Raw genomic sequence first — 13,786 nt, 5'->3', positions numbered from 1 at the left:
GAATTTAGCGGATAAAATTTAGTTTCTCATCTATTAGACCCGTCATATTTGTTTTCTATGTAAGACCAAACGAGCTAAGCATAAATTAAAATCCATTTTTTTATAAGAAAATGAAAATCCTATACGAGAGGTAGAATCTCAAGCGATGCAAATAGACCCTACAGAGCTGTGACCACCATCGTGCAGCAGTCTTGAATTAAGATCCTCCATAAACCCATTTACAGAGTTAATATAATGCGAAAACTTAATTAAATTTGGACCTTTCCGATTTAAGCTAACATAACGTGTACTATTTTTTTTTTCTCAAACAAGGGATTTTTATTAATTGAAAGTGGAAATAACTACATTGGCCATATCCTCAAATATTGCACCTGCAATAAAACTTGGAGGATAATCAAACCACATTTTAGTAACTTCATGAATTCTTGCATGTTTGGCCAACTTATCAGCTGGTAAATTATTCTTCCTACTTATGTATTTGCAAGTCCAGTTTGGATGCATCGTCAACTTATGTTTAATGTCTGAGATAATTGAATGATTCTCCCATGTAGTTGATAGAGTATTCTCATTGACTGCTTGAATTACTAGCCGAGCGTCTATCTCAAAAGAAGCAAATTGAGCTCCTAACTCTTCTGCTACATTTAATGCTTCTAGCAATCCCCTGAATTTTGCTTCTGCGGCACTTAGGACTCCATTGGCATGTTCGCATCTGACATGGATGAAGTTACCTGCAAAATCACGATGAATTAGTCCCCATCCAACATATTTTATAGAATTCACAATTTTAAAGGAAGCATCACAGCAAAAAGATTGATAGGGACTAGCAGGGGGTATCCAACTAATACTAGTGTTATGCACAATCATTGCATCCTGAGTTTGTATCTGTAGCATTTTCTTTCCTGTAGATTCATTAAGAAGCTGAATGCTTCTAATTGTATCCACTGTGTTTGGTTTGATGTTCTCAAACACATTTCTGCATCTTGCCTTCCATATCTCCCATGCTGTGTTAGCCATATTTACCACTCAGTCATCAATCAATCCAGTGAAGTCATTTGAAAACCAACTTTTGACCCAATCTTGAATCGTGGTATCTGCTCCTGGCACTATAAACCAAATTGCTCTAGCAAAAGAACACTCCCACAGAATATGTCTTGTGGTCTTTATGCCTTGATTATAAATTGAACATTGATCTCCCTGATAGTTCATTTGACGAGCCATTCTTTCATTTGATGGAACAATATCCGTTAAACACTTCCATAAGAAATGTTTTACTCTTGGTAGAGTAGGTATCTTCCATAGTTGCTTCCAGAATTTTGTTGTTGTTGCATCAGTACGAGTGCCCCCTTGTTTTAACTCCATAATCTTCTTGTAAGCAGATCTGACTGTAAAATCACCATTTATGGTGAGAGTCCAGACAAGTCTGTTAGTTGCATTATGTGGAATTCTGGTTCGCATTATAATCTCAGCATCCTCTTGACTGAAAATTTGATGTATGACAGTTGTCTTCCAAGTTTTTGTATCGGGGTCAATCAGTTCTGCAACTTTACTAAAATTTCTTTCAGTATCTAACTCCACAGATGGTACTGGTGGAATTTGTTTCCCTTGAATCCAGTTATCCTCCCAAGTTGAGATCAAATCACCATTGCCAACCACCTAGAAATTGTTGTCTTTGATAAACTGCATTCTACCATGTAAACTTTGCAATGCCCATGTTGAGTTCTTCTTCTTTTTTGCGTGTAACCCTGAAGTATTTGGAAAGTATCTTTCCTTTAGATCCTTGCCCCAAAGTTTGTCTTCATTATTTAGTAGTCTCAAAGAAGCTTTGGTAAGAAGTGCTTGGTTGAAAGCTTTTAGATCTCTAAAACCCATACCTCCATCTTGTTTTTGTTTACCAATTGTTGGCCAGCCTGTAAGATATAGTCCACCTGTTTTCTCTTTTCGCCACCAAAAATTCATCTGCACTGTATCCAGCTCATTAATTGTTGCATCTGGAATCTTAAAAACTCACATATGGTATGATGGTAAGGTATTGAGAACATGTTTAACTAGGATTGATCTTCCACTTTGGTTGATAATTTTACCTCTCCATCTTGTTAACTTATTTTTTGTGTTATCTACCAGTGAGGAGAAAGATGTAGTTTTCTTCCTGTTTAGAAATAGGGGAATTCCTAAGTACTTTTCGTCTAGCTCCATCTTCTTCATCTTTAAGCTTCTTAGCAACATTCTACAATGCCTTGGATGCATATTTTTGGAGAAGAACACAGCTGATTTTTGAAAGTTGATTTGTTGTCCTGATAAGTCGCTAAAAGACTTGATAACCTGCAAGAGATTTGTCACATTCTGAATATCAGCTTTTGCAAAGACTAAGCAGTCATCCGCAAATAATAGGTGTCTGACTTGCGGAGATTTCCTTGAGATCTTAATGCCTTGGATCTTCCCATCTGATTCTGTTTTTGCCAAAGCCCTAGTAAAAACCTCCATCGTCAGCAAGAATAAATAAGGCAAGATTGGGTCGCTTTGCCTTGTTCCTATTGTAGGTTTAAAAGGCTTACATGGAGCACCATTTAAGAGGATATGAATCTCTGAAGTACTTATTCATTCCTGAATTAGTTCACACCATTTGTTGTTGAAGCCTAGCTTTTGCGTTACCTTATTTAGGAAACTCCATTCTACTCGATCGAATGCCTTTGACATATCGAGCCTTAGAGCCATATAGTGTTTTTTTGTTTTCTTCTTCTTCATGCAGTGTATTAACTCTTGAGCTAGAGTTATATTATCGCCAATCTGTCTACCAGGGACGTAAGCAGCTTGCATTGGTGATATGATTTTCTCCAACTGAGTTTTCAGCCTGTTGGCTAAAATCTTTGTTATCAGCTTGTATGTAGAGTTACATAACACTATTGGTCTATCATCTCCAGCTGTTTGTGGAAGCTTGCACTTGGGAATGAGACATAGATTAGTCTTATTGATCTTCTTAAGTAATTTTCCAGTACGGAAAAATTTTTGTACCATGCAGATGACGTCGTCCTTGACAATGCTCCAATTAGACTGAAAAAATCCCGGAGGAAAGCCTTCTAGTCCCGTGGCTTTCCATGGCTGCATCTTCTTAAGCGTGTTTGATATTTCTATCTCATCTGGCACTCTGGTAATCATGATGTTTTCTTCTTCAGTGATGCATGGTGGAAGTAGATTCAATAATTCTTCATTATCTGGAGGATTCGAAGTAGTCATAATTCTTTTGAAGTGTTTAGTCAAGAGAGTTTTGAGTTGTTCCTTGACACTACACCAATCTCCATTCTGTCTTTTAAGTGATTCAATCTTGTTTCCCGCTCTTCTTTTATTTGCCTGGAGATGAAAATGATTTGTATTCTGGTCCACCTCATAAAAGAAAACATCTCTTGAATTTTTCCTGTAGAATACCTCTTCTCGCTTATGCCATTCTTCTATGTCCTTTTCCACCTTTTCAACTAAAGTTGTGTTGTCAATACCATTTGCAGATGGTTGTTGGAGATCGCTGAGTTGTTGCTGCAGAACTTTGAGGTTCCCTTGTATGTTACCAAAAACTTCTCAGTTCCATTTCGATAAATCTCTTCTTGTTTCTGAGAGTTTGTTGTCCAAGATATAACCCGGAGATCCTCGAAATTGTTTAGTCCAAGCTTTGCTGATTTGGTCTTTACATGTTGTATCTCTTAACCAGCATTCAAAAAACTTCTAGTTTCTTACACTGTTAACATTATTAGGGAAAATATCTAACAACACAGGTCAATGATCAGAATCAAAGAAAGGTAAATATTTCAGACATGAATCAGGAAAGTGAAGTAACCAATCAGAGTTCATTAAAGCTCTATCAAGTCTAAAGCGAATTTTACCAATACCATGGGAGTTACTCGTCCAGGTAAAAGGGTTACCATGATAACCTAAGTCACTGAGACCCATATCCTGAATTATCTGACTAACAGTCGAGGAAAAAGAGCTAGACCCAGAGTTATTATATCTTTCATCTTCATTCAGAGTTATATTTAAATCACCCAGCATTCTCCAAGGGGTCAAGACATCAAACTGAGAGCTAATATCTTTTAGGAGATTCCACTGGTGTTTTCTCTCCTGGGGATATGGAGAGCCATAGACACTGGATAAAACCCATTTAGGTTTAGCAGGATCACTATGAACAAGACAATGTATCATGTTGTTATCAATATAAATAATATCTAGATTGAATCCATCTTTCCAAAAGAGCCACAATCCTCTACTTCTTCCTATTGAAGGGACAAAGAATTGGTTCGGAAAATATAAGGTTCTAACATGTTGTAAGATTTTACTAGAGTTGATTTTTGTTTCTTGAAGGAAAACAATGTCTGGGTTTAAAATTTTGTTTAGATCAATCATGTAAATCCTAGCATTTTTCTTAGCAAAACCATTACAGTTCCAGGCTATTATTTTCATTCTTAGCTGATTTCTATGCACACTATTAAGGAAGATATTATAGTAAAGTGAAAAATGAATGTATCCTACATGAACTAAAAAACACTTTTTATACTCAAAAGATAAGTAAAAATCAAGATTGAGAGAGGAATAACAAGAGGTTACCTGTGCAGCGCCTTCATGTCCATTTGTAGGTTCAACTTGCATAGTTTTTTTTTTCATTATTAGCCACTCCTTCAGATGTGTTCATATCAGTAGATGTGCCAATTGCAGCGGTGTTAGGGGGTAGAACATGAATGTTATGGGGTTCATGGAGGGTTCTTGGTTAACGACTGAGTTTCTAATTCTTTTTGACTGTCTTAGTTCTTCAGTATCAGCCTCATCTCTCATCACCTCTTCTAAAGGGTTAGACATGCCTCTTTCATCATCAACACTTTCAGCAACGCCATCTTCATTATTTAGTATCTCTTCGTACTCAGCTGAAGTGAGGATGTCAAGATATAACATCCATGCAGTATTCAAACACGAGTTATCTTGGTGGTCAATAACAAAACACTTGTCGCAAATTTTCTTTGGTTGGAGATCCCAGTGATACCTAATCCATTCCTCTCCTCCATTAGCAGTTTTCCACCATCTTCCATGATGTAATGGCTTCTTAAGATCAATTATTATTCTAGCCTTCACGGTATTGCCATATCTTGGTCGGCAATTTTCAGGTATAGTTGCAATTTTTCTCCCCATAAAACCTATTGCTTCATCATTGACAATCTGGTTAAGATGCTCAAATTTCAGATATTTGAACTGCACAGTGAAGATTTGGTGCGTGAATGTATAATCCGTTGCAGAGGTGCCAGCTACAAATTTCTTGACTGCAAAGAGTGCTTCTCCCACGATCCAAGGGCCATTTTAAATGACATCATTTTTTCTTCTTCGTTATTCAGCTTCACCAACATGAGGTTATGAGCCATGACTCTGATTTTCTTGTTTCTGTATTGCCTCCATAGTGAGTTGATACTTTCCTTGATAGTCCTCATATGTATCTTGTCTTTGAACATCAACTTTCTTAGAATTGCTGTGGACCATTCCTCAGCAGTATCAACAACTTTTATGGTTCCAACAGCCCTTCTTCGTTCAGATGCTACTTCCAAGGCTGCATTTCACAGTTGCCTTGAAAGATGATTGATTCGATCTGCACGGTTGCTTGAGCTTGAAGCCATTGAAGGGTTTTTCGAGTGTCTTTTCTCTATCTTTCTTAGATGAATGATTGTATGTTTTCTGGTTCTATTTCTTCCAAAAGTATATGTGTATTTATACACATATATTGGAGTATATTCCTAAAACTCAAGAATATTGGAAACACAAGATTTTTGATATGTCATTGAAAACCCAAGAATATTGGAGTATATTCCTAAAACTTAACCAATTACGGATATTGGGTTGATCTTTGTAACTAATTTTGTTAAGAAGAATATATGCATTAATGGCTTGACTATATTTTCCTTGAATGTAGATAATATCTTGCATGCCCAGGCTGGCTCTTTTGTATCGCATTTTATGGGAGGAATTTCCCATGAATATGTAACGAAAGTTACTATAGAGTAAACTCCGGAAATTTGACTGCTTGATTGTAGGGGGAAAATTGAAATTTTGAATTTCAGTGGATCGGTACTGACTGAGTTGGTTTCTTGACGAATCATGGTGAATCCATGGTTTCAATCTGCTAGTTATAGGATGAATGTGATAAGCTTTTGTTCTACTTGTTTTGGGAAGGATATGGGATATTCCTAATCTACTGATATGAATCATCGTAATAAGGATGATTGGCACCACTACTTTCCACACCACGGCGTTTAATCCAGAAACTGACATTCCTGAAGCTCCACAACTGGATTCCTACAAATGGTTTCAGTGAAGGAAGCTGCACAATGAGAAAATTACCTCTTCATTAGAAAAACAGCAATGAAACGAGAGATGAAGGCAAACAAAGGAAATAAACAAAAGAAAAAACCAAAGGATGATTCCACAATATCCAAAGGTTTTAAGAGAAACTAATATGTAAAAAAAACTTTGTTCATAGGATGATTCCACATTATCCAATGAAACAAAACTTAATTATGCATTAACAGAGAATTAAGAAAACTAAAAAAAACTGGGAGAATAAAACTCAAATCATGAAAGGCAAAGCAGAAATGAGGATTTTATGAAACCAGTTTCATTTTCTAGATTAACATAACGTGTACTAGCATAAATTAAAATCGAATCTCTTTTTAGATCTGCAAGTTTCAATAATTAGGACCCGACTGAATAAGAGCGTAAGGTCATGTTATTGCAAGGGCCAAGTGGTCCAACAAGGGTGGTACTATTATTGTCTAGTCGATTCTAAAAATTCAATGGTATAACCACAAAAAAAATTGAAAAGATAAAGGTACATGGGCGCTGAATGTGAATCTCGTGTTTAGTGGTGTAAATTGGGCCGGGCTAGCACGTTTACGGCACAGCACAGCACGTTTATATTTGAGCACAGCACGACACAGCACGTGACCGGCACAGCACCGACACAACACGTTTGTTTAATGTGTTGTGATGTGCCCGGCAAATAGGCACATCAGCACGGCACAGCACGCGGCACGTGTAAGCACAACACGGTTAAAAGCACAGCACATCACGGTTAAAAGCACATCACAGCACGACACAACACGGGTAAAAACACAGCACGTGTAAAGCACGCGAAAAGCACGTGAAGCACGTCCTACTAGTCAAACCCCTTATTATTTAACGGTCCATTACCTATAAGTCTATAACCAAACCATGTGCATAGATAGAAGTACTAACACGTAGCTAGTTCCAATACTCCCGTTATCATGTCGTTACCTAGACACGACCTATGTTTGCAAACACTGTATGACTGACAACAAAACTAGTATTATAAGAGAAAAGAAAATTTTGTGTTCTCAATTCTCTTTCTCGCAAACCCTTGGGAAGAAAAAAACCAGGCAGCCGTTGGTAAATATTCTAACAAATCTAACCTAAATCATTGTTCACTTTATTTTGTGATTAAATTCATTCTAAATGTTCCTTCACAGGTGATTCCACTTTTTTGACATGGATCTCGCAGAGCCATGAAAGCTTACAAATACTTTTTGTGCTGCTGATTAGCTATGCTTGGAATGTGCAGTTATGTAAAGCTATATTTTGGATGCAGTTAGTTTGTAAAGCTATATTTTATAGAACTCTTGTATTTTAGGAACTCCTGTAAACTAGGAACTACTTGTAGAAGTCTATAACTGGTGTATATATAATCACACAGTTCTGTTATAGTGTAACTAACGAATTATCTTAATAAAAAAGTATTCTCTTCAGAAACTCTATCTTCTCTTCTATATTCTATATAGTCTGTGCATATAATATTCACATCTAGTCTGTGTATATAATCTTCAAGTCAAATTATAAAACTCAACTTGGTATCATCCTAGTTGTGATCCTCATGTCTTCCGCAGCCTCCTCTGATTCTACAGTTTCCACAGTTCTCAATTCTTCTCAGTCTATGATGGCCTCTTCTCTCTTTTCTCAACCTCATCATATTATCACCGTCAAACTTGATGAAACAAACTATTCCCTATGGCGTGATCAGTTTTTTCCCTATATTCAAGGTTATGATCTTGATGGTTATGTTACAGGTGACAAACCCTGCCCTGCAGCTACGCTAGAAGATGAAACTCCTAATCCAGCCTTTGCTCCATGGGTGAAACAGGATAAAATCCTTCTTGGTTGAATTTTCTCATCTCTTACTCCTGTTATTCTACATCGTGTCCATCGTCTTACAACCTCTCAAGCTGTTTGGTCGTCTCATGAATCACTTTTTTCTTCCAAATCTGATGCTCATATTCACCATCTTCAGTGTGAACTTCGTGCTTTGAAAAATAAATCTCTCTCCATGAGAGCATATATCGATCGTGCTAGAGATATCACTGACAATCTTGCTGCCGCAGACACCACTATCACCAACTCTGAACTTCGGCACTGCATTCTTGCTGGCCTTGACTCTTCTTATGATGCTATTGTTACTTCCCTTACAACCTCTATGGGCACTATGAAACTTGAAGACTTTATCACCTACTTGGTTACCTTTGAATTGCGAATGGACCAACAGACCAAAGCCCTCAGTTCCCAACCTGTTGCTGCTGCTTCTTCCAGATCTTCTTCAACTGCTGGAATTTTACCAAAAAATGGTACTGGTACTCGACAAACACTGCCTTGTCAGATGTGTGACAAGCCTGGTCATCTCGCTCCTCTCTGTTGGAAGTGTTTTGATCACAACTGGTGCCCTCAACCTCCTCGTTGACCACAGTCACAACAGCCGTCTGCTCCTCGTGCTTATGCTGCTGAAACTAAACTAACATCTTTGTCTCCTTGGGTACCCGACAGTGGAGATACTGATCACATCACGCATGATCTTGCTAGGTTACATCCTTACTCAGAGTACACGGGTCCTGATCAAATAAAGATGGGTAACGTCTCTTATATTCCCATCTCTCATATTGGTACCTCCATCTTAGGTACTCCTGATCGTAAGTTATACCTTAAAAATACTTTGTTTGCACCTCAAATTTCTCATAATCTATTATCAGTTTCCCGTCTTACCACTGATAATGATATATTATCTGAGTTTCATCCTGAGTTTTGTCTTGTGAAGGATCGATGCACGGGGAAGGTACTTCTGCGCGGCAGTAGGGTTGGTGGTCTCTATGTTCTTGATGATTCTGCGAAAGGTTTTGTTGGTGAACGTGATTTATACCTGATCGTAAGTTATACCTTAAGAGGTCTTTCTATTGCTACTGCTGAGATTATGTGGATTCGATCTCTTCTTTCGGAACTTCAAATCTCTACTACATCTCCACGTGTTCTGTGGTGCGATAATCTTGGTGCAACCTATCTTACAGTGAATCCGATTTTCCATGCACGTACTAAGCATATAGAAATCGATTATCATTTTGTTCGTGATCAAGTTGCTTCTAAACAACTAGATGTTCGATTCATTTCTTCCAAGGATCAGATTGCAGATATATTTACCAAACCGCTTCCTAAAGATCGTTTTGCTTTATTGCGATCCAAGCTCATGGTTCATGATGACCCGTTACGCTTGCGGGAGGGTATTGAGTTAACGTAATGAACAAGGAATTGTTACGTATAACTTTGCAAGTTTGCTATTCATAGAACTCTTGTATTTTAGGAAATCCAGTAAACTATGAACTACTTGTAGAAGTCTATAACTGGTGTATATATAAACACACAGTTCTGTTATAATGTAACTAACGAATTCTCTTGATAAAAAAGTATTCTCTTCAGACTCTCTATCTTTTCTTCTATATTCTACTACACATCTAGTCTGTGCATATAATCTTCACATCTAGTCTGTGCATATAATCTTCATGTCAAATTCTAAAACTCAACTGTGTCGTATACAGCGTGCCAATAAACCATTTTTTTGTGCCTAATTTTATTTAGTTTGAAAACTAATAATGTTTATGCTGATTCTCTTCTTCGTATAATCTTAGGGATAAACTATATAACGACACAGCTTTCAACGCATGGGTTGATACTGGGAAAGCTCCAGTGTTGCCGGAAAGTCTTAAATTATACAACGCATTATTATCCTTAGGGGTTTAAAGTTGTATTCGTAACAGGAAGAGCAGAAATGCATAGAGAAATTACAAGGAAAAATCTTCGTGCAGCTGGATACAAAAATTGGGAGAAACTTCTTCTAAAGTAAGTACCATTAATTTTATTATTAACACAATATTTAGAAGAAAAAATAGATTTGAACGTTTAACCATGACTGTTATAAGTTTATATTGCTGTATCTCATGACATTTCCCACTGATGACCATTATTTTCCTAATCGTCATTTGTCTTATCGTGCCTAGGAAACTATCAGATTCAAAGAAAACAGCAGTAATGTTCAAATCAGAAAAAAGGGCAAAACTCGTAAAGCAAGGATATAGAATCCAGGGTAGCATGGGAGATCAGTGGAGTGATCTTTTGGGAACCGACATCGGCAGCAGAACATTCAAGTTGCCTAACCCTATGTACTACATTGGTTGATTACCGTCGGTTTATAACTACTAAGTTTATCTAGTTTCTTATGTTGATGTACTGCACTATTGTAATAATAAGGCGCATAAACACTAGCATATCCATGCACCAAATCAACTTTCTTTATTAGAGGCAAGGGTATATATATGTATGCTCTCACGCTCATTTGTTCTCTGTAATCATGCATTTCATATGCAATAATATTGTTCTCCGTAAGCATGCATGGTATGAACATTCAAACAAAAGATGACAAAAGAAGCTGGATAATCCAGCCACCAAGAAAAATGTTGGCTGTGAAAATCGAGCTTAATTTACTTGAACACCACCTTTACCGCTAATCTGAAGTCACGTCCCAAATATTTTGATGGAGTTGCCTATCCGAACGGAGCAGTGATCTTATAGTTTTAGGTCTGAACCCAAGGCAGGATTTTTAATTGTTCGATTAACTTGTGATAAAAGCGATCCCGACCCCATGACTCTATTCCGTACTACAGTGGTTGTATGCATTCAATAATGTGAAAAATACTAGAACCCACTACTATATGGTAAAAAATATATACAAGCCCCACAAAATGGATCCTCCACTATCAACTCCATACTTTCAGAAAATGCTACTACTAGGCCCAAAATATCAAATTTTCTTCAGATCTGGCCCATAATTAATTATTCTGGATTTTAATAATGACAACATTACCCTTTAGTATATATACAAGAGGAATACATAAGATATTTTTCATTTCTCAATTTTGTTTCTCTCTCTTCTCCATTGTCTTTCTCAGCCGGCTGCATCGAATTCAGATCGATGAAGAAGAAGACGAACCGATCCGATTAGGTTTTAGTTTAATCTAGGTTAGGTTGATCCACAAATACGAATAAATCAACCAATCGATTTCATTTGAATCTAGTTTTTAGTTGTTTCTAAGCTTTATCAGGTTAGGTTTTCGTTAGTTCGACTAGTTTTTTGAAGATTTTGAATTGAATCTAAGTTTCAGTTGATTCGGAGTAGCAGAAATCATTTTCGATTAGTTTTTAATCAGGTTCATCATTCTTAGTTCGATTAGTTCGATTAGGTTTTTGATTTTTATTTTGATTGATTATGTTCAGATCTGAGAAGAAGAAGAACCTGATTGTTTTTGAATCAATCGATGATCTTCAAAGTCGTTTTAACTTAAATTACATACTTTTTGTGCAGATCCAACAATGGAATCAAGAAGTTCTTCAACAGCAACAGAAATGAAATCTTCGTATGAGGAAAGATCTGCAAATCAGTAAGATTTCCCTCGTTTTTACTTAAATCAACAGGTTTTAAATTTAGGTATGCGTTTAGATTATTGTTTTTTTTGTTGTTGTTGATGATTACTTGTTGTTAGCAGTAATTGTAGAGGGTACTAATGTTCATCAATAGTGTTTATAGACTGTATGTATCATTTATGTTGTTGATGTTGTTTAGTTTCGATTTGCTTGATTCTCTGTTTTGGATAATTCAATTTGTCGTCGTTCTTGATACGTTTGTCATTTAATTTCTGATTCGTGTATATGTTTGACGAGTATGAAGAAGAGGAATTAGCGAAAATCGAGTTTTGAGTACTTATTTTGAATCTATCACTCGAGGTTGTACCTAATACTATGAAAAAAACTGCTCAACCTGATAGTACTAGTTATACACTTTTGTTTTGAATTTCTTTAACTTGAATTGACACTCTTTAACGAATAAAATTCTTAGCTAATCCCTTTTTGAATAGAGATGGTGGTGTTGCAGCAGGTTTAGAGGAGGATTTGAAGTCAGTGGTGGTGTTTTTTGATTAATATTTCAATGTGATTGTGTTTCTCATTTTGATGATTATGAACAACATGTGTAACTTTCGTCTACACATCCAAATTGCATGTGTAACTTGCGTCTACACATCCAAATTGCATGTGTAACTTGCGTCTACACTATTCAGATGCATCTGTAACTCCCAGTTACACTAATCATATACATGTGTAACTCCTATTTACACTAGTCAAGTGCGTGTAAAACTGGTTATACATTGTTGTGTGTACTAATGTTCATTAACATATTTATGTACTATGTGTACCATTTCAATGATTATGTATGTCATAATTCCTTTTGAACAATGAAGTATGAAATTGTAGATGCAGTTGTTTTGTATGGGAGTGATTTGTGATCCAATATTTTTTGGATTTCTCAATTATAACCAGTAATGGGTAATAACTAGTTGTATCTAATTCTCATCTGATGCTTAGTTGTGTATGAATTTTAAGCAGAATTGGCAGTAGATGTTGGTGTCTTGTTAATTGGCGTCTCTTGGTAAGTGTTGATGTGGGTAGAACCGAGAAAACAACAACAAGTATTCATCTGTATTCTCTCCCTCTCTCCTTGTATTTTTTTGATGACTTGGGTTTATTATTGGAGCGCTGAAGAAGTAAGATCAGACTCCAACTAACGAATTTTTTGTTTCGTATGAAACCTTACCTGATGGTAAGAGTTCAAATTTTCTATTTTAAATCTTAGGTTATCTTTGATTGATCATGGTGGTTCGTCCATGCAGATGCCCAAAGCCAACAGTTGATGTTATAGGATGACTTGTGCTTGGAGGTCGTTTAGAATTGGAAATGGTTGGTGATTTCTGCTAACTAGTAGTTATATTGATGTGTAACTAGTACTTACACAAGCTATATGGATATGTAACCACTAGTTACACAAGCTATATGGATGTGTAACTGCTAGTTACACATCCTGTTAGTTACACACCATGGGATATAAAGTTTATGTTCTATATTTTGCAGGTTCTTATGAAAAGGTATATCATGCATATTGGAATGACTAGATAACATTGGTTGGCAGTTTCTTTATGGCCAGATTGTTCTCAGTAAAGGACCATCATTCGGTTTGGATGATGATCTAGCTAAAGAAGCGAGTAAAGAAGGTCAATTATTTATCCTAAAACTCTCTCCCTTGACTCTTCCATGAAAAGGAAAAACACTATTCAATTCACTCAAATTCTTTTTGAAGTTTTTGTTTGTGAGTAGCTTAGGCACAGAAGCAAAAGATAACAGAAGAGGTTGCTTCAGTGCTTAGTATTGGTGTTGATCTTAAAGTTTGTTTATTTTGTTTCAGATCGTAATAAAAGAAATATGAGAGAGTTTGGAATATAATACTTTTGAGTTTCCGTTCAGCTCTGAATAAATGGTAACTATATTGCGCGCTGGGGCAGAGTATGTTGGAGTTCCTGTACAGAACTGCGTGCTTATTGCTGGAGGCCAATCT

The 13,786-nt window shown here is 36.5% G+C and overlaps 1 protein-coding gene across 1 annotated transcript; it reads right to left on the bottom strand.

Moving 5' to 3' along the window:
- Positions 1-321: 321 nt before the first annotated feature.
- Positions 322-1,014, bottom strand: LOC113352089. The gene has a single exon (XM_026595960.1). The coding sequence runs from the start codon at positions 1,012-1,014 to the stop codon at positions 322-324; it is 693 nt and encodes a 230-aa protein (XP_026451745.1).
- Between the last annotated feature and the right edge of the window lie 12,772 nt (positions 1,015-13,786).

This window comes from Papaver somniferum, chromosome 2 (assembly GCF_003573695.1).
Source record: "Papaver somniferum cultivar HN1 chromosome 2, ASM357369v1, whole genome shotgun sequence".
NCBI classification, from domain to species: Eukaryota; Viridiplantae; Streptophyta; class Magnoliopsida; order Ranunculales; family Papaveraceae; genus Papaver; species Papaver somniferum.
The sequence above is the reverse complement of the archived record's forward strand: the minus strand, read 5'-3'. Positions and strand labels throughout refer to the sequence as shown.

Coding starts and splice junctions, on each gene's coding strand:
- LOC113352089 (XM_026595960.1), bottom strand. CDS start 1,014: ATGGCTAACACAGCATGGGAGATATGGAAGGCAAGATGCAGAAATGTG.